We start from the raw sequence: 21,825 nt of genomic DNA on the forward strand, positions 1-21,825 counted from the left end.
TTTTTTTTTGTTGTTTTTGCTTTTTTGTGGTTAACCGAATACTGGCATGTCAGCTCTACAAATATTTGAGTATCAAAATTTATCACATTGTACATCCTTAATATTCAGTGACATTTGTAGTACTAAACGTTTTGTCATGGGTATGGAATACAGTGAATTTTTTTATTTGCAAGATCAACCACATGGGAGTTCCATGTTTGTGGAGGTTTGATACATACAATCTCTGCTTGGCTATGAGCTTATTGAGCAGTAGTGCTAACTTGTGGTGTTGCATCATGCAGGTTGAAGTCTGTTTGCTGTAGATCTATTGTGTATGCACTCTAGGTATACTTGTTACAAATTCAAAACACCAAGGCATTTATTGTAATCACACATAATTCCGTTCCTCCATGAAAAAATTAATTCCTCCCCCCTGCTAAATTTGTTTTGGCGCCAACCCTGGCTAAACCTAAAATTTCTCCCAGAATTTACACAAAGCAGCTGTTATTTTATGCCCACACATACACCCTCGTTCACAACCATTTCATTTCCAATTCATGGAGCCTGCACTTCTTTCTCTACAAACTTCCCAAATACAATGACTAAACCCAGGACACTTATGTGATTCTAGTGGGCATTTATTTTTCTGATCTGCAGTTATGAGTCATTGTTGGCTTGGGCATCAGAGAATCTTTTGGGTTGATTGTTTAGTTTACATTTTTGCTCTAGGAAGAACTCATTATTTAATGTTTGCAACCTTATTTTATCGTTGGTGCGGTAGTCATTAAGCTAGAGACTCTTGCTAAGGAACTTGTACAAGCGTACCACTTTATAAAAGACCATTGTGTGTTATGCAGCATTCCAGATTGTGAATAAACCTCTTGAAAAACCTGAGTGTTGTGCAAGGTGTTGTGTGTATTTACAGGTTAAGAATTTAGCATTACTTTCTCAACAACGACTTTGGTTTATGTATAGGGCTTTGGTAATTAGGACTATAGGTTCTACAGGTTTGGACCTTGGGAGTATTTACCTACCGTGATTCTAATCTAGTCCATCCCCTGATCTTCAAATTTCCTTCTCCTCATCCTGTCTTGATCAGTGAATCAGCAGCATTAACATGCCAACTTACATAAGATCTATATTGCATTCAGTTATCTAGTAAACTACATATGCAATTTTATTATTAGTCAATGTTTAAGGGTGGGGTTTCTCTTACATTTTTCTTGAATAATATATATACACCTGTAGAAGAATTTACACTTTGCATTTGCAAGAACATCTCCAATCACAGCACCCAACCTTTTTGGAAGAGGGGATTTCCTGTTAGTTCTGGGTTGCATATATTAAAAGATAGGGCCTTGCATATCAAGAGAAAAGGGAATAAAAGGAAGCATTGGAAAAAAAAAAATGAGATCAATCAAAAATCTGCTATCATTTCATCAAAAGGAACAACAGATCATCACTTTTCATCCAGTTACACATGGTAACGTGTTTGGACATTTTTATCTTCCACTGTCCGTAAACTGTTGAACTGCTGGCTGGACTCGCTGGTTAGATTATTTTGGTTCACATTTGGGAAAAACCCCATTGGAATTGGGTTTTGCTGTCATTAAATCTTTTGGTACTTTGTTTTCCATCCATTTTTTAATCTCTGTAGTCACCACAGGTTCACGTTGAATTTTGGGTGTATACAGATGTTTGTTTATAGTTTTATAATTTATATATGTCTCATGCTTAAGACAAGGGAGGTCAGGTCCATTTCTCTATTTTTCATTTCATTCATTGTAAATATTTCATCTGCATTGAGATCAGGATTGGGAAATTCAGGGTATGTGTGCAGTATTTCACCTTTGTCTAATGTATATTCATTTTGCACCTACTGAACCTTAATCTTTGACAAATGCAATCTGTTTTTGTCTGTTGACTGGAGAGCTTGAGTGGTGGGAGGGTAAGAAACTGAAGGATAAGTACAGAGGGGTGTGGAGGGGTCTGAACTTCACTCCAGTACAGCTGGAGTGTGCAACTTGTCGCCATCCAAGTGTGAGTGTGGTCGTTACACACTTAATACTATACTGCTTAATTTTCACTGTGCTCCCCCGACTCAGACACATGCAGTTTCATGATATTTTTCTTCTTTACTCGCATGATTTCACTCACGGCATTTACAGTAGAAAGGAATGTACTGTATTTTCATCTAGAAAAATTAAATTTCCTTGTTACTGTTATCATAAGTATACCTCACAAATGAAAAGGTATATTTTCTGAAATCAAAAATTTCACCATTAACAAGTGGAAGCTTTCGGGAAGTTTGAAGGCCTGTTTTCATGTTTGGACCAGTGCCCCATAGACTCAATTTTAAATGGCAATTAAATGGCAAGAACAGAATTTTTCAATTTATAAAAACATCCTTCACTTAAGAGCACAATTTTCTGAAGGAAATGAATGTGTATTCTCTTTCTGCAAGCATTTTCTATTCCTCGCCCACTTGTGCGTGTCACAGCCTTTGTACCTGGCTGCACCCTTTTAATGTCTGAGATGCCATTACTTGCTTTGCAATGGTGGAGCTGTGAACTCCTCGCTGTAGTTGGTCTGTTGATTTTACTCTAACATTTCACTTAGGATTTTTTTCTCTTGTATTACTGATTTCCTTTTTACAGCAGACACCTTTATCCATAGCAGTTTGCTTACAATATTTATAAATACATTTGAGCAATTTGAAAGTATACAGTTTATAAACAGTACAAAACAAAGTTTAAAGATGAGCACAAACAGCACAAGTATACAAAACTAGCAATCAAAAATGTATGCCATTAAAGTTGAAGTTTTCAAAAGGATTAGAATGTCTAAAGAGGTGTCATCTAAAAAGCAGCACAGCTTTTTATGGATGGCAGATCAGTTTACACAGCCCAGCAACTGAGGCTGAATAGAGTGCTTCAGTCACCACTCCAGCTTATACAAGAAATAAACTTCTCAGTCACACAACACCATAGCAGCAATTTCTTTAATAGATTAGTAAGATGCATCCAACAAGCTGTCTTCTGGCCAGACTGTCAAGTATGAGTTGTTCACGGTTCTCAACTCAAAGGGTACCAATACTGCCAAGATCAGCCACAGGTGGGGAGAGATAATAATACGAGTGTCCAAGCAAGTCTCACAATACTTTTGCTCGCTCCAGGCAGGGCACCACAAGTTGCATTTTGGTAATTATTTTTCCATGGATCAATTTCTCACCTTTATCATGTAGCTACAACAAACAAAAACTGAGAATTTATTGGAAACTTTGATAAAGTTCAATGAGCACTCCTGTTTATTTCTTGCCTTAACTGTGAAAGTCAAGTGTAGTCATGAGTTATGTCAACCTGCCTGTTCTCCATGCCAAACACATGCTATGCTGTAATTCAAATAGTCTCTCTGGCCACCTGTCTTGCTGATGGACTCTTCCAGAATACCACCATGATTCTATTCGGAATAGGGAAAAAAGTCCACTTGTTTTGTGCAGTAAAAGACGATGAAGAAGCAATGTACAAACTTCCCAAAGGGCAACCACCCAGTTCCCCACAACAATTATATTGAAATGTTATACTCTTATCCTCTTGAAAAATACTGTATATAATAGTCATCTGGCTAAGGATATTTTACTTAAATTAAACTAGATAGCTGTAAACAACAAGACTGATGGTAAAATCACTGTGGTTCACTGTGCAACACTTGAACCTTGAATTTTTTTGTTTTGTTTTCATTTAGTCGACTTTTTCCATGAAGAGTCACAAGGAGTCAAAAGGTAGGAATTATCCCTTGTTGGGATACCAGTGCACTAGAGGGCACATTCACTCACTCATTTTTGTTTTAGCCTTAGCTCTGCCCACAGTCCTTTTTTTGTATTGTCCCACATTCACTTGTGGGCATATTTGTGCATGAGCTCTCCTCAGAATTCTACTTCGTAAGTTGGGTTTTCTAAAGAGATACAAGTGTGGCTCTAATGGGGTGGGGGCTTAGTTCCAAAGTTATTGCCTGTTTGCCTTGCACATTATCTGGTGAACTTGATTCTTGGTAATTATAGTGGAGTCAAATGGATGAGGCTTACATTATCAAAAGGGAAGCAAGCTTTACTCGATGTCTTGAAGCATTTGCTTTTTAACTCCATTCTGATTTTTAGCTTTCTTGTCAGTTTAGTGGAAGGTTTTCTGCCTCACTTCTGAGTGCTCCTTATTGTTGAGATTCGGGTTCAGCTTTGCTTTGTTCCTGTATAGCTAGATTTGTTGCCCTGTGGGTATTTAGGGTTTAATGTTTAGCTGTATGAGGTAGACAGCTTCAGGGCTAAATGTTTTTGTATTGTGAAGTTAGTTATTTTTTACCAGTATTTTTATGTAATTAAAGCTTGGCATCAATCCTGCTTTATTTGGCAAGTTATTCTATCATTGCCTCCAAGTATTTAAGAATAACATTGAAACTACTGATTTGAGAAGGATAATGATTGCAGACTGGTACATTAATTCCAGTAATTATTCTCAGGTGTTTAATATCTCTATTGGTAATTAAGAAATTGTCTATTAAATTTGTTTTTTCCCCCCCTTGAGTTTAATGTTAATGTTAATTTTGTTGTTAATTATTGAGTCTTGCTAAATAATAAATTGTTTTCTTCACCTGCTATGGCTTGCCTAAGTGCTACTGATCCAGGTCAACTAAATTACAACCATTTATGGTCCAAGTGCTCTAATATGCCTCATCTTTATGAGAGAACTTTTCAAATTCCACAGCCAAAGTTAGGCAGTTGCATTCATATGATGCTCACCTCCTTTGGAGGGCTTTGGCTGGCCATGCATGTCATAATACCGGTACATCAAACCTGGGATACAGATAAATCTAAAATATACAGTACATGTATTCATATGCGAGAGAAAATGAAGTATCCAGAGAAATTACAAGCAGGTCCCTTGAAATGAAAATATGCAACCTACAGGAGTTTTAGTGATTGGGTGGCAAGTCAAATCCAAATCCTTGTTGCCATTTGATAGCAATACTAACAACAGTGCCACTATATTATTATATCACCTCTGTTTAAAATCTACTATATGTAGTGACATCTCTGTATTAAGGGCAAATGGGCCATATCTCCCAGCAGATGGCACAGTTCTCCAAAAATTTATCTTTTTAGCATTACGTTTACCCCTCGAAGTAACACTAATATAGTAACTTTTTTTCCCCCAAAGCATTAACATAAATACACTGTACTAATGAAGATTTTGTATACGTCCTCTAAGTTACATGTTTTGAAACAATCAAAAATGCTCAGCTCGTGCATGCAAGGGTAGAATGTCAGGTCTAATTCACAAGATCACCGTGGCCTACTGTGTTACTATACGCTACCACATCGCAAGGCTTAGTGACTTACACATTTCTTTGATATGAACACTGATAGCATTGTTAAAAGTGCTTAGGGGGCTAACATGTTCCTTGTCCTTCTACTTCATCACAGTCACTTTGCCGTTTTGCCACACAGCTACTTACTTGCTCATGCTGAAGCTTCTTGTGGCCGAAATCAGGCATATCATGGCAGTTCGGTTGTACAGTGCCATCTGATGACAAATTAACATTTTCATCACTGTCACTTTCATTTCAATTAATGGTTTAGTTTCCATCCTACTTATAAATATTCATGAGTTATCATGCATAGAAATATTCATTATTTTTTACAGCATGTTTTATCTCCTAGATGGGATAAAATTACTTATGGTTACGGTTAGCATTACTTGGGCTTAACACTGTACATGTGAACAATGATTAACCCAAGGCCCACTCAAGGTTAACCATTTTTACATAGAATTGAGAGCCTGAGAAATGCTTGAGGTTAAATGTAAAGGAGGTTAAATAAGTAGTGAACTTCCCTCAAAAATAGTTTTGTTAAAATAATCATTTCAATTTGGTTGTCAAATTTTTCTAGTTTTCCATGATATGTTCTTATCTAGAAAAATACTTGTTTTTGGAAAATGTGAAGTGTTCTTTGTCCCTGGTACTGCTAAACAGTTTCTGGGTTAATTAGACATGTCCTTTGACCCTGCAGTGTTCTAGGCATACCTTTGCTCATGTGCAGCCTGAACATTTCATTTCTACCTTGGGCCTTGAAGCCCAGAGTCCTTTTAAGAGCCCTAGGATTTGATTTATTTTTGTTGTAATGTTTTTGTGTTTTGGTTTAGCCACTATTATATCACAAAATGCAAAGATTAATTATGACAAAAATGTATCATTAGCCTAATACACTGAGAAGTACATACAGTGACTCTACCTTGTTAAATCAAGCAAGGTTTACGGAAGGTCACCTATTTCCTGACAGCCCCCTCAGCTGCTACCACCTCTCCTATCATCCATGACTCCTTTCATGAGCCTCCAATGACCCTTTCTTTGCCATGTCCTTGCTCACTTGGGGTTCAAATGAGGATCCTTCCTGGGATTTGCTGGAGGCCATGTATCCAATCCAATGCATTTACACAATGGGGCAGGTATTGTAAATGCTGCCCCACCAGAATTTTCATGACAAAAACGCAACTGAATATATATTTTAAGAAACTTTGTATTGAGTAAGTTTTATTATTTTCGAGATTGAACACTGAAACCCTGGTTTTTTAAAAAAACAGCGAACATAAACAAAATATTACACAAATGTTCAGACTTCAAATTTATTGTAATTTGTACACAATACAATGAAATCATTAATTATATAACTCCACATAGTAGTGACAGTACTATAGTATCAAGAAGGCCATGCAGATTGGCTTGGATCCTAAGACAGAGACTGTTTAAGCTTCATTATAATTTGTTGTAAATGTATTACACATTTAACTTTTTAAAAACTACTTTTTATAAATTTGCCAGTTGTCCATCCATATATTTTGGATAATACTATTTTATACTATATAAAAAAACTGTTTTCTCCTTGCATGTCCTGGGAAAGAAGACACCAGACCAGAGAAGGATGATAAGTAACTCAAGGTCATAATCCAAGTGAATCCGCACTGGTGACAGGAGAAGCCCTGGGAAACTAAAAGTAACAATGCAGCGTGTGTGTGTGTTTAGGGTCGCAGCTCAACTACACATATTAATTTTTTTCATGGCAGGAACTGTACAAGGGCTACAATAACGGCAGCCATAACCAAGAAAACATCTGCCAAAACCATGAGTTGGCCTAAATTAACTGGCAGCCCTTAATTTCCTCCAAAACACTAAGTGAGTCAGAATTGGCCTAAGTGAGTGGTCAGGCCATCCCACAAGAGATAAGGTAAAAATGTCGCTTAAAAAGACATATGGGCATACTTGCTTTCACAGAAAAAATAAACAAAAAAATGGTATAAGGCAAGCTGCTGTTATAAAAATCCTAAAACACAATTTCAAAACTTTAAATTCGAAATTAAATTTTGTAATTTTATTTAACAGAAATCTTTCTTCAAAATTCTAAGAAGCTACAAGATGCTAATGACCTACAAAAGAAAAATATACAGTAATTAAACCCTCCTTACCTATAGCTTGGGCAAGAGCTATGACCACCTCCTGGCATGTGGTGGATTCTGTGACTCCACAGACAATTCTCTGAACGCCATCTACCCATACTTTGAGCTCCATGTTGAACCACAAAGGTGCAGATCACCAACTTCAGCTACTCTGGTGTGTCATTATTCCTTGCATCTCGGGACAGGGAGTTCCCCAGCTTGTTTCCACTGTAAAAGCAAAGAAACAGAACAGTGAGGTTTGTATGTTTTTGTATATTCATCATTATTTTGAAATACTTATAGTACTGATGACATTGGTTAAGCATAGAAGAACCTGTAAGATTTTCATGCGATGAATTAATTAATTAATGATTTAGAAGACAATGGGTCTTGCATCTTGTAGAAAGAGAAAAATTAGACTTTATAATGGTTACAAAGAAAAAAAAAAAGGATAAGACTTTCTTTATTAAATTAAGATAATGTCTTAAACTGAACACATTTTTAGCTGTGCATTGTCACATTCCCCTTCTCAGACAGATCTCACTTCTTCAATCCCACTATAACATATAGAGGACATCATGACTAATACTTCCCCCTCTTCTCCTCACAGGCTTGTCCAGGGGCATATTTAGCCACTTGCTCAATCCACCATTGTGTGCAAAGAGATGCTACTTTTTTACTCACAGTCATCAGTATCTCCTCCTTTCAAGCCCACCTTTGCCACAGTAAGTTCTAACAGACACTGTGGCACAGGTACATTGATATATTTCTTTAGCGACAATGTATATTCATATTATGTTTGGTATATTCTATGTACAGATCTGATCTAGCACTTGGGCTATGGTTTGCACTTTGTTTTTACTGTTTTATACCATGATTGCACTATTATCCATGTTGGCAAGGGAATCTCCTCTTTGGACTCAACAAATACTATTTATCTACGGTATTTATCCCAAATGCTATTAAAACGCAAGGTCACATTAGATTAAATCTTTACATTAAAGCAACTGTATGCATTTCCAACATCTAACATCCCATACCCGTAAACTGATCATTTTTTGTGGTTAAATATGCCTCTTCACCTCCCTTGCATTAATGCTGAGGAATTCTTTGGTAGCCCAATCAAAACATGCGATATTACTGCTTGTACCTGGGCAAAATGTCATTAAAACTTATATAAAAAAAATGTATAAAATAAAATACAGTACACACATACACATACACATACACATAAACAAACAAACAAACTTGCCTCTCAAACCAAACCCTTTCTTTAGGTAATGTCAAGGAAGCCCTTTAACCTAGCAGTCTGGATAAGTTCCATCTGACTCCTTTTTTTACACTGTCTTATAAAATCATAAGCAGTCTGTGAACTCAAAGAACCCCCAAAGTGTTTTGCACAATATAAAGTGTTTTCATCAGCACCTCTCAAAAACTGGCTAGACATGCTTAAACTGATTAATTCAGTCAGCAGTTAAACGAATTTGGAATAGAAATCACAAATATGCATATGAGGTAGTAATATGAGGGAACACGAGGAAATATCTACTATTAACATAGCAAAACCTTCTTCAACCATCATACTGAAGTGTAGGATCATAAGGGTTGTAGTTTACACCTTGGCAGTGCAGGCCACCAGGAATGTGCCAACCTCAAACACAACTACACTTAACACTCACAGTGGGCTAATTCAGAATCACCAGTTAACCTAACCTGTATATCTTTGGGCATTTGGAAAGAGAACCCCGCATGGGAGAACATGCAGACTCAGAGTGACTGGGAGTTGTACTTAAACCTAGGGCATTGGAAGATTCATTACTGTTACTAATTAGAAAAGCAAAAGAAATACTGAAAACAACGCCATCTTAAAGCTCCTTTCAAATGGTGTTAACAAAAAAAAAAAAAAAAAAATTAATAATCAATAATGAAATATCAAAAACTTACTCAAATCGAAACAAAATCCGGGCTGTATATACAGTAGATAGGCAGGCATTATAGCATAAGAATTGAACATTGATTTAATTATCTTTCTGATATCATTTTTAGATATTGTATTCTGGATGTTTGCAAAGTGTATATGATCCAGTAGAATCCTGAATGTCAGTCAGTCATTTTCTAACCCGCTTAGCCCTGAGCAGGGTTGTGGGGGGTGCTGGAGCTATCACAGCTAGCATAGGGCGCAAGACAGGAACAAACCCTGGCCAGGGCGAGTGAGCGAACACACACACCCACCCCAGCACACACTATGGCCAATTTAGGATCGCCAATTCACCTAACACGCATATCTTTGGACTGCAGGAAGAAATTGGAAAACCCAGAGGAAACCCATACAGACACAGGGGAGAATATGCAAACACCACATAGGAAGTATATTGAATATTTTAATATTAGTTTACCGATCAGTAAAATAAAATTAAAAAAACACTTAGAAATAGCTTAGTGTATGATCAAATCACCTATCACTAAAACAAAATAATTATCTTAGTTTAATATTAATTTTGTGTCTTAATATTTTACAGTAGATGGCACTATTATTTTATATCATAAAGTTCAGATAATGTTGATGTTCAATCGTTAACTGCTCAGTGGGTCCAAACACACAGGAACTACATGACATTATGTGTTACAGAACAGCAGCTGCAGTTTATTATGGAAGCACACCTCAGCCAAAAAAAAAAAAACAATGTGGCATCTCATTATTTTAATTTACAGTCTCAAGGGTTCAACATAGCATCTGATAATTATGACTTGTGAGCTTTCTGAATTTTGACATCTTGTAACTATGACTTATGTTTATACTTTCAACATATCTTGTAATTATGTTTTAATCACTTACATTTCCAATAGACCTTGTAATTATGGTTTTTAATCTTTTAAAGTTTAACATATAACATTACTTTTTTTCTGACATTTGTACATTTTAACAGAATTCCAATTTTGACATTTAATCTGTAAATTTTAAAATGCAATAATGATTTCAGTTACCATATACTTTAACAGATCTTCCAGTTATGACTTTTGCTATATCTTACAAAAAATGATTTAATCCTCATTTCAAAAAGATATTTCAATTATAACTTTTAATATCTGCATTTTTTTTTATTAATTTCCGAAAGCTCTCATACTTTAATTGTAAGTGTTGTTCTAAGCTTAAACAAACCTCAAACTTGACAGTATATACAATAGTTGTATTAGTTCAAGACCTGGAAATGGGGGAAGGGGTACTTCATTTTTTCTTAATGCAAATTATGTCCATCCATCCATCCATCCATCCTCTTCCGCTTATCTAAGGTCGGGTCGCGGGGGCAGCGGCTTGAGCAGAGATGCCCAGACTTCCCTCTCCCCGGCCACTTCTTCTAGCTCTTCCGGGAGAATCCCGAGGCGTTCCCAGGCCAGCCGGGAGACATAGTCCCTCCAGCGTGTCCTGGGTCTTCCCCGGTTGGACGTGCCCGGAACACCTCACCAGGGAGGCGTCCAGGAGGCATCCTGATCAGATGCCCGAGCCACCTCATCTGACTCCTCTCGATGCAGAGGAGCAGCGGCTCTACTCTGAGCCCCTCCCGAATGACTGAGCTTCTCACCCTATCTTTAAGGGAAAGCCCAGACACCCTGCAGAGGAAACTCATTTCAGCCGCTTGTATTCGCGATCTCGTTCTTTCAGTCACTACCCATAGCTCATGACCATAGGTGAGGGTAAGAGCGTAGATCGACTGGTAAATTGAGAGCTTCGCCTTGCGGTTCAGCTCCTTTTTCACCACGACAGACCGATGCAGGGCCCGCATTACTGTGGATGCCGCACCGATCCGCCTGTCGATCTCACGCTCCATTCTTCCCTCACTCGTGAACAAGACCCCGAGATACTTGAACTCCTCCACTTGAGGCAGGATCTCTCTCCCAACCCTGAGAGGGCACTCCACCCTTTTCCGGCCGAGGACCATGGTCTCAGATTTGGAGGTGCTGATTCCCATCCCAGCCACTTCACACTTGGCTGCGAACCAACCCAGAGAGAGCTGAAGATCACGGCCTGATGAAGCAAACAGGACAACATCATCTGCAAAAAGCAGTGACCCAATCCTGAGTCCACCAAACCGGACCCCCTCAACACCCTGGCTGCGCCTAGACATTCTGTCCATAAAAGTTATGAACAGAATCGGTGACAAAGGGCAGCCCTGGCGGAGTCCAACTCTCACTGGAAATGGGTTTGACTTACTGCCGGCAATGCGGACCAAGCTCTGACACCGGTTGTACAGGGACCGAACAGCCCTTATCAGGGGGTCCGGTACCCCATACTCCCGGAGCACCCCCCACAGGATTCCCCGAGGGACACGGTCGAATGCCTTTTCCAGGTCCACAAAACACATGTAGACTGGTTGGGTGAACTCCCATGCACCCTCCAGGACTCTAAGGGTATAGAGCTGGTCCACTCTTCCACGACCAGGACGAAAACCACACCGTTTCTCCTGAATCCGAGGTTCGACTATCCGACGGACCCTCCTCTCCAGAGCCCCCGAATAGACTTTTCCAGGGAGGCAGAGGAGTGTGATCCCTCTGTAGTTGGAAATGCAAATTATGTGTGTCTATTAAAATGGTAAAACAAACGCCTGATTCCCCACCCAAAACAAAATTACTACTTTGTTAGCCTCACTGGAGGAGTCTAATACAAATAAAAAGCATCATAAGTCAATTGAAAAACAACTGATTGGCAATCTCAATATATGGTGTCACTTTTTCTCCTTCAGAGGGATGAAAAACTTGTAAAAACTTATATAAAGTAAAATGCAACATTATAATTTAATAAATCAAACTAAAAAGAGTAGAAACAGCACAAAATCAAACATTTCTAATATGACTGCAAACAAATGACAGACGCACACCTTGACAGAAAAACACACTAAAAGACCTTGTGTTGTGGTATTTGCTGATTAATGAGTGGGCTGGGGAGCACAGAGATCATGAAACAATTTAACAATCTACTTTAGATGTGATGAGTTTTGTGAAACTCTTGTAAATTAAAGATTGACTTTAAGATCAAGTTTATGATGTTCTTTATAATACATTTGGGAAACACGCTTCATTTTGTTTTTGTATTATTCTGATTTCGTCTTTACTATGTTCACAATGAAGATTGAAATTCAGTCCAAAAATGAGTATGTACTTTGCAGAAATAAAAAGATTATTATTATTTTTACACTTGTTTCAAAGTACTCACAGAGACAGTAATGTATTTGTAATAACATGCCAGGTCATTCCAACTACTTGGTGGTATGGTAACATAATGCTTTGTACTGCCACTGCTGCCACCTCACAGATGTAGCATCCAGGGCTTGAATGCCATGTCCAGTTGTTTTTCAAGTGGCGTCTGCGGATTACCCTCAACATCTTTGGGAGTTTTCTTCCAGATACTCCAGTTTTCCCTTATATTCCAAAATGTGTGCAGGTTAGATTAACTGTGACTTTGAAATTCACCCTATTAAAGTGTATAAGCGGGCCCTGTGTTTCCTGTTCCTCCTGTTTCCAGGATAGCCTCTCTGCAACTCTAAATGGGATTAAGTTGATGTAAGAATATTATATTAATCCTACAATCCATCCATTATTAAGATGTCTTGATCCACTTTAGTGTCACACATCTTGATTATACCAATCAGTCCTAAATGTTCACATACTACACTTAACAGTAAATCAACTTAGTTGTAAACTCATCAATGCATTGTCTTTGTTGCCCCTTTCAATTAAACTATGCAAACATTCAGATGGTGACATAGAAACAAATTGAACCCTGTCTGCTTCCATCCACAGATGCCCTAGTTTGGAGAACCACCCCAATTAGACAGTCAGTGCTAAATTCCAAGCCCAATCATAAGGTCTCATTAGCCTCAAACTTGCTGAATGCTACAGTTCCAATGAATTAGCCCAACAGACTGGCTGCCTTTTCCTTTCTTGTTTTCCATGGCAAATATCACAAACCACTGCTAAATATTGTATAAAGCAATATGTAGACAACACACCTGATGTTCAGGCTACTATATAAAAAATTTAAATTACAGTATGAAACAATCTGAGCTCATGATATAAATTTTGCAGTGGTAGTTACTGGCACCAGTATGACAATCCGCAAAGTTATCAGTGGCCAGTGCAGGCATCTCAAGACAAAAATGTGAATCTCAGTTCCCAGATGACTGTTCTGTACACTTGAAATAGAATGTCCACAATGAAAGAATGCTTTCAGCAACAGGGAGCTTCGAGAAACTGTGGCAGGCCTAAGGGTGTGTTAGGACTACATTTCTTCAGATTCCTTTAAAATAAATCCCCTGAATTCATGTAGCTAAGCACATTATGTAGCAGTCTGTAAAGTAAGAAATTACAGCAACAGTACTCTTCTGAAAACAGACCAATGTGAGGAATGCAACTGACAGGCAGCTCAGTGGCAGTTACAATGCATGAAACTATGAATAATATTAAAACACGTTTATGGATACTCCCTTCAAGTTGGTATAGAAAAATAATCCATGGTCCTTGTCACTCCTTTCACAGTTCTAGAGCTGCCACTATGTAAATTTAAAACACGAATGAAGATTGAGTTCTGAACCTTACAACATGGCCAGGACACTTGCCCTTGAAATGTAGGACTCCTATGCTTGCTACAAATGTATGAAGAAACCATAGTTGGGAGGTACAACCTTACCTTACCCTTTTTCATGTTTATAAACAAAACGTATACAAATGTGACCTTTTATTAAGAAAAATACACTTGAGAAAGTAAATGACCAAACACACAGCTCAAAGTACAGCTAAACAGAAGAGAACCCAAAACCCCGTGGCGTATCTCAGAATGTTGAAACAAGTCTTGAACCACTGTATCCCATTCTCTCTTCGACTCAGATGATGGTTTAAAGCCACAGCCAATTTTTTCTAGGGGCACCAGGCTAGATCTTCTCTTTAACAATTCCTGGCATCCCTTTAATTTCTCTTTAAAGGGGAAAGTTTCTAAAGCAGCACCCCAAAATGCCTCCTCTACTAGAGAGACAGAATTATTCCTTTCCATTATCTCTCTTTTTCTATTGGCCATGAGCTATTGTCACATCTGGCACTTCTAACAGGCCTTGCACTCTTTTAGGTCAGAGGCTGGGTATCTATGCTTAGTGAAGTGTATATGTAACTCATCATGCAGTGGTTGGTACCTTATGTTCATGAATCCCAAATCAATTCAGGTTTGTAAATAAATGAAGTAGGACAGTTATATTAGGTTAACTAGCATTGCCAAACTGACCCCTATTATTGTGTGCTTTTGTGAGTGTTCACCCTAGCATTGGCAGATGCCCTGCCCACTGATTCTTCCTATTTGGAGTCCAGTGCTTTCTAGGATAGGCTCTAGCCTCCCCTTGACCCTGCTTAGACACAAAAAAAAAAAATGGATGTATACTCATGCTGCAATGCATTTTTAACTAAACTTGGTAATAAAATTTACCCAGATCTCATAACAAATTTTGCCCTTCACTCCATCCTGATTGACTACCTGAAGACCATTCAAAATAAGACTCTGTATACTGTGTGACCACTTTACCATTGCAGCACCCCAAATCCCAGACACAACCATTCTATTGTACCGGGACTTGCGTCTGTGAGGTTTATTTGGACAAATACCTTACAAACAGGCTTCTTTAATGAACATAATACCATATAGTGTTTCTTCTTTTCCTCTCTTCCTTCCACTTCTCCAAGCAAACTTTACCCTTCTTCCACCTGACTGCAACTTGCCTGGAAGAGGTCAAGTGGCTTCTTTTATGTTGAACCCAGGAGTACTTCCAGTGCTAAGGCATAGCCCAATGAGAGCAGTTTTGGTCAATCGAAAGTCTCAAAGTTGGGTTGATGAATGCCTGCAGTCATCCACCAGTGGCATCCCCAGAACTTGAGAAGGCTGCCCTATGGGACTACAATGCTCAGGGTATCTTGTGGGTGTCCATACAGGTAGCATCTCCCAAGGAGGCTACCACCTAGGGCACTGGGGGAGCATGTACTTCTGCCAGGTTATCTCCCACGGACATTTCCACTACACTGGCCGCCTGGCTGGGCACTGCTGTTTGGTCGAACCCTGCTGGGATGCCAGTATGCCCATTGCTGCCCTGGTATCTTCCGTCTGAGGAAGGATGATCTTTGCCCTGTCTCATAGCCTCCCGTCCAGGTAAAGAACCTTGCCACATCACAACCTTGATGCCCACTCATTTGTGCCATCCATTACATCTGACAATCTCTAGGCATTAAATTGTTTTATATGAATATCTTTTTTTCTTTAAGTTAAAGTATGACAAGTAAATAATTACTTTAGCACCACAAGAATATATAATTTCCACATGTAACAGTTTAGGATATTACACTCTAAAACAAAATACCTTTTGAATGTTTAACCTGTAACCAGTCGAAGTTTAATAACATAAGTGAATGAATTTCAAGATATCTTTGTCTGTATACAAGAGGAGGTTGCATCAGTTTTGCCAGAGCAGCTGGCATGTTTCAGAAAAAGCCAAACCATTCACAATGTCTATAAATCAAGTGTTTAATCAAACATACATTTGGAAAGTGAGACTGAAAGTGCAATTTAAGGTAAAACTACAAAATCTTTGTGTGGCTTACCAAGCTTACACATTTCCCATGATCTTATTATCAATATTAATGTTTACTTGGTGGATGCCTTTTTCCAAGGTGACTTATGATTTTAGGATACAATTCTTTATATACATGTAAACAAATAGGTATGTTCAGTAACTTAGACAGTTACACAGTGAGTTGAACTAAACCAAAGGTTCATTCTAAAATGATTGCCCATAACCAAACAAAACAGAATAGCGGATTTAATGGAAAAATCATTAATCTTTTTAATAGAAACTTCTGGAAGCAAACTAATGCTTAAAAAAACTCAAACTGCATGGACAAACATCCAGAAAATGCCTCAGGAAAGACAAAGAAAAATACAAATCATAACAAAGGATAGGTTATAGAAAGATGAAGATTAGAACTGAATAAAAATCTGTTTTTATTATTATTCTGTACCAATTTGGTCATGGCTTGCCCTACTCTGAGGGCATAGGGTATTACAGCCAGAATATGTACGTCATTATGTTCCAAGAAAATGCAGTTACTGTACCAACAGATTTTGCAAACTATCAACTACCCAGATTTTAAATCCTTCAAAACTTTTTGTTTCAGTATCCTCTTTGCTAGAGCTTAGTATAAACAGTGTAGTCCGCAGGATTCAAGGAGAACTGATAAGGTGTTAATTTGGCCTGATAGGGAGAAGTCACAACATGGACAATGCTGTCACTGCACAATGCCTACAGGAAGACGTTTAACAAACCCTAAAGGGATGAAACCTTGGCTGCTTTGAGTGTGACAGATGCCACTGCAGGATCAGACATTGAATGACCTAAGAGGCAATAAGTCCAGGCTCTGATAAAAAAGCAAAAGAAAAAAAAAGTGTGACAGAAGCGGAAAGAATATTCCGCTGCACAGCATCAAGGCTTTTCAGATGTTTTGTATTCAATACATAGCTTGTATTTAGAAACATGGAGCAACAACAACAACAAAAAAGGTTCTCAGATTGTCTCTAAACACTTTCTTGCTGTCCCACTTTCCTCTTGGCCATGGCCCTGTGTATATAAACAGTAATAAACACAGGCTCTCTAAAGTTTTGAATGTTTTCAAAAGTTCCTTAAATCAAAATGGCACCAAAAAAAAAACAAAAAAAAAAAAAAAAACAATTGTGCACCCATTTCCTGGTGCCAGTGAACATATATTCACTCTAGTCCTGTGAAAAGCAAGTAAACACACTTTGTTTTAAACAAGCTCCATCCCAAATTGTGTTACTCCTCCAAAGTATCACATTTGTTACCAGATACATTTAAAGTACAGGCAGGTGAAGTCACTTATTCAGTGAGCCTCAACCTGGACATTGCTGGAACAGTTACTCAGCCACTAGACCACGTAGAAATGATGGAGGATGACATGAACTGAAATTATTTGGGACACATGTTAAAACTGCATGTACTTCCAGGTATTACTTTAAATATAAACACAATATTGCAAGACAATGAGCAAAAATTTAGACACTAAGCAACAAATTTTTAAATTTCTTTATTTCAACAGGGGTCATCAATGTGGCCCTCAACCACAAATACGAGTACCGGGATCCTCCTTTAAAACTCCATGATTTCCTGCTACTGTGCTACAGCATTTTTTTTTTAATCAACATATCAGGCAAACTACCAAGGTAGTCATCTGCGATCACCATGGTCACACAGATTGTTTCTTCAAAATCTGAAAGAAGACTGCACTTCATTGCACTAGCAAGCTGAGATTAACCTTGGGAATGACCTTCACTCAAACATATTTGTTGACCCCTTACATTTAGCAGACTAGAATGGGAAAAAGAAACAAAAATGAGTGAGGAATTAAAATAATAAAGGCACTTTTTTCTCACACTGATCTAGGATTGCAGTCTTCTGTTGTTGGGCAGATAAGTAGTAGTGATGTCTGATCAAGATACTCCGAGACAAAACAGCTAGTAGTCTAAATGCCTTAACAATGTTGTCTAAAATTCCACTGTCAAGCATGTGAGCAGAGGGAGTGACACGAGCCAGTTCATTTATTTTCCAGTGGAGCAACTTGCCCAGTGCTGGAATGGTGCGTTTTCGAGTTACTTTGTGTTAATGGTGGTTTCTGTGAAGAGTTTGCATGAAAAACAGTTGCACAGTATAACTCTAGTGCCCACACCAGCAACATCAGGTGCAAGGCAAGAACAAAGCATACCAGCCCATCCCAGGGAACACCCCCCCCAACTCACTGATTTGACACAGGGGCAATTTAGAGCTGCCACTTAATCTAAGGGTCTCATCTTTAGGATGTACGTGGAGAAAAGCATGCACATACAAAAAGATGCTGGAAACTCCACAGACACTGCAGTGCTAGAGCCAACTTTGTTGCTTTAGTGGCATGGTGGTGCAGTAGTTACGCTGCACTGAGCTTGGACAGTAGAAGGAAACCAGAGCATCTGGAGGAAACTCGGGCAGACATAGGAAGAACATGCAAAGACATGAAGGTTAAATGAACTGGCAACAGTAAATTGGCCCTAGTGTGTATTGTGTGTGAGTGTGATGGCCTTGATAGCTAGGATAGGTTCCAGGATCACGACCGTGGCCTAGATTAAGCAGGTTGGAATATGACAGGACTTTTGTTGCTTGTAGATTTTTCAAAAATTTGCTGACACAGTATTGCATCAGAAACCAAGAGTTTTGCTGTAAAGAGTTATGTAAATATTAAAAAAAATAAATAAATAAATCAAGACCTCCTACCTAATTTCAATGGGTCAGGCCGAAAGTGTACCAGGTAAGATGAACTGTGTGTCAATAAAGGAACTGAAATCAATTCCAAGCTCAGCAGGTTTACCCCCAAGATAAGACACACATCTTTCCAACTTCTCTTTTATACCTCTATCCACTTTCCAAGCCTGTACAGTACCATTCAGAATACTGGTGGTGGTAGTGGGCATATGGCAGGACTCAATATAGCCCACCTCAGGGCATATGCTCATGTCAAAACATACATCGAATTAAACCAGGCCACATTACAGTCACTAGCTAAAGTTACCTGCACATCTCTGGGGTGCAAGTACACAAATTAAACATTACTTAGTACTCTTCCTAAGTCCATATGAGCTTTCCCACAGGTATGCTGGTTTTCTTCTTGCATCACAAACACACCCATTATATGTTAACGGGAAAATGTGTGCGACTGTGTATGTGTGTGTGTCCTGTGATGGTCTGGCATCCTGTTCATTGCCATCTCCTTAATGGTATCCAGTCAGTTAGGACATATGCCAACTCTCCATGGCTCTGTAATGGAAAACGTGTGTTCGAGAAAACAGATGAAGAAATACTGTTTATGTTTACAACAGCAGCAAAATATCACCAAGTGCACTATTAGGGTTTTTTTTTTTTTTTTTAAATAATAATAAAAAAAGGCTACTTATTTTAAAAATTAATCATATCTCGTCTACTGTATCTGTTTCCTTAACCCATTCAATCTAATCTCTGACTGTTTTGGAGTGCCAAGCAACAGCAGGACCAACTGTGGACTTAGCACCTCTTTTTATTATAGAACATCTTCCAAATAGGTAAACCGGTAGTGTGCAGCATTTTCATTTTTTTTTTTATATACACATACAATTAAATTTTATCACACTAGTATGTACTGTATCAAATTTTGCCATACAAACTACTGTCAATATGAAATGTGGCTTTGTATCATGTATTGTGTGATGCACACATTTAATTATTCAAAAAGCGAATCGCAACATTATTTCATAGGTGCACCACTGCATTCACAGGCTTGGTTTTCAAATGGATTGGGACTGCCAAAGCACAAACTTATCATATTGGAACAACTCTCATAATCTATCTCTATACTCATAAACTACTGAGAGCAGCAGGCTGGAGTTACTGCAGCTCTCATGAGCTGCCAATGTAAGAACATGTGCTTGAGACAGTGATATATCTATGACTGATGCCGATTCAGAGATGGGGAAGATTACAGTAAGGAATGCTTAACACTGCAGTGAATCTGCCATTGCTCTTAACAGCAGACCTCAAGAATAATGGGGAGAGAAATCAGCTTTTTTGGTCACAAGACTGTCCTTGCTACATCTGTACCCAGTGACTGAATTTCTTAAACTGCAGAGGATATTGTTACAGTGGAGATGTCTCACCTCCATGCAGAGTGTTGACATTCTCATTTGACATAAGTTCTTCATAGACCCAGTCAGGAATCACAGCCAATCGGTCAGTGAGAGATCAGAGCAGGAAATTATAGGGCAGCCATTGTAAGGCAATTATTATTATTATTATTATTATGATGATGATGATGATGATGAAGGGAATCCTGAATTAAATCATAAAACACTACACTTATGGCACAATTGTGAAAGTATGATAGGAGGAACTAAGGAATATCTGGAAAGGCAAATGTAGTAACAATCACAAGTTTTGTTGTTCATGAATTATGACAGCTGTTAATGAAACTGTGAGCATCCTAAGGGTTAAAAGTGTAAAGGCCGGATAAGAAAACCACAGACTCCATAACATCGTGGTTAACCTCAGGATGCAAATATCAAAACCCCATTTTGGTCTGTGAAATTACTATTCATCCCACTGCACTGATCTAATTAAACTCATTCTGGTCTCAGGAGGATATGTGCTTTTCTCTTTGAGCAAACAAATAAATGGAGTGGCCTTTTGTGCATGTAACAAGTAGGTTCTCATACAGAAAACAAGGATATCACAAGACAACTGCAAAATAATACAACAAAACTGGAATCTATAATTACCTTCCTCCACTCAAACCTTATAACTATAGAGTCTGAATACAGAATTACGAAATCTTACATATGACAGGCTAGTACAGTAAAAAAGGGACAAGTCAAAAACAAAAGACAACATAGTGAATTTTTAATCCATGTGTGATTCTACTGTCTTCGCTGTGAGCTAGACTCTCTGTGGGTATACTAGTTAATATTTCTTCAACACACATACTGGTCCACAGTTAAAGGATCTAGAAAGAATTTTCAGTGTTATGGAAAATGTGCTTATATCAAACTGTTCTCCACGGTGATGACTTTCTTACACCACCCCACCCCACTTTCACATTTATTTTTGCAGCTGTGTGCCTTAAGCCTTTTCTGTAGTAAATCCTACACTTTGAATTTTCTCGAGCACTGCTGTAATCCTGACAGTGTTGGAAATCCACAAGACTAGAATTATACACACCAGAGGCACAAAAAAAAGGATCAGTTAATAAAAAAAAAAAAAAGGGATACTTTATCACGTACAAAATGACAGGTTGGGTGGAGCACAATCAATCAATCTGGGCTCAAGGTTTTTGTTTTTTTTTAATAAAAGCTTCCAGTCTGCATTTATGTCCATTACTTTCATAATCTTAAAATAATCATCCTGCCTTCATGTGACTTGAGACCCACTCCTTTCAAATGTGTGGGCACTGTATACTGTTCAGCACCTCCAGTTTTGTTTTGACACAAAAAGATTAGCAATCCATCCTAAACTGGTGAGAGGGAGAAGAAACTGGAAAAGAACAAGTACATTTGGAGTTTTAACACATTTGAAGAGACCATTCAGTTTGTCCAGCATGCTACTGGCATGTGTTTTTGTACAGCCTTTGCTATAAGTTTATCCTGTTGCTTGGAAATGGTAATATCATACTCACTTGAACATTATTTAGTAATTTGGACAAATAAGGATGCTATTACTCACTTTTCACAAAATCAACAGTACTTCGTTTCTGTTTTGTGAGCTTTACATGCCAG

At 38.3% G+C, this 21,825-nt stretch overlaps 2 protein-coding genes across 4 annotated transcripts in view; one reads left to right on the forward strand and one right to left on the reverse strand.

The window, feature by feature from the left end:
- itpr2 (inositol 1,4,5-trisphosphate receptor, type 2) overlaps nucleotides 1–21,825 on the forward strand; it is a 1,448,083-nt gene that overhangs the window by 852,453 nt on the left and 573,805 nt on the right. The window lies entirely within an intron of this gene.
- The window catches only part of rassf8b (Ras association domain family member 8b), a 214,274-nt gene that overhangs the window by 63,626 nt on the left and 128,823 nt on the right, over nucleotides 1–21,825 (reverse strand). For all 3 annotated transcript variants that reach the window (XM_051930111.1, XM_028815553.2, XM_028815561.2), the window contains exon 2: nucleotides 7,491–7,688. In XM_051930111.1, coding sequence (XP_051786071.1) covers nucleotides 7,491–7,593 — 103 coding nt within the window. In that variant the 5' untranslated portion in view covers nucleotides 7,594–7,688. The remainder of the gene's footprint in view (nucleotides 1–7,490; nucleotides 7,689–21,825) is intronic.

Source organism: Erpetoichthys calabaricus, chromosome 1 (genome assembly GCF_900747795.2).
Source record: "Erpetoichthys calabaricus chromosome 1, fErpCal1.3, whole genome shotgun sequence".
Classification (NCBI taxonomy): domain Eukaryota; kingdom Metazoa; phylum Chordata; class Cladistia; order Polypteriformes; family Polypteridae; genus Erpetoichthys; species Erpetoichthys calabaricus.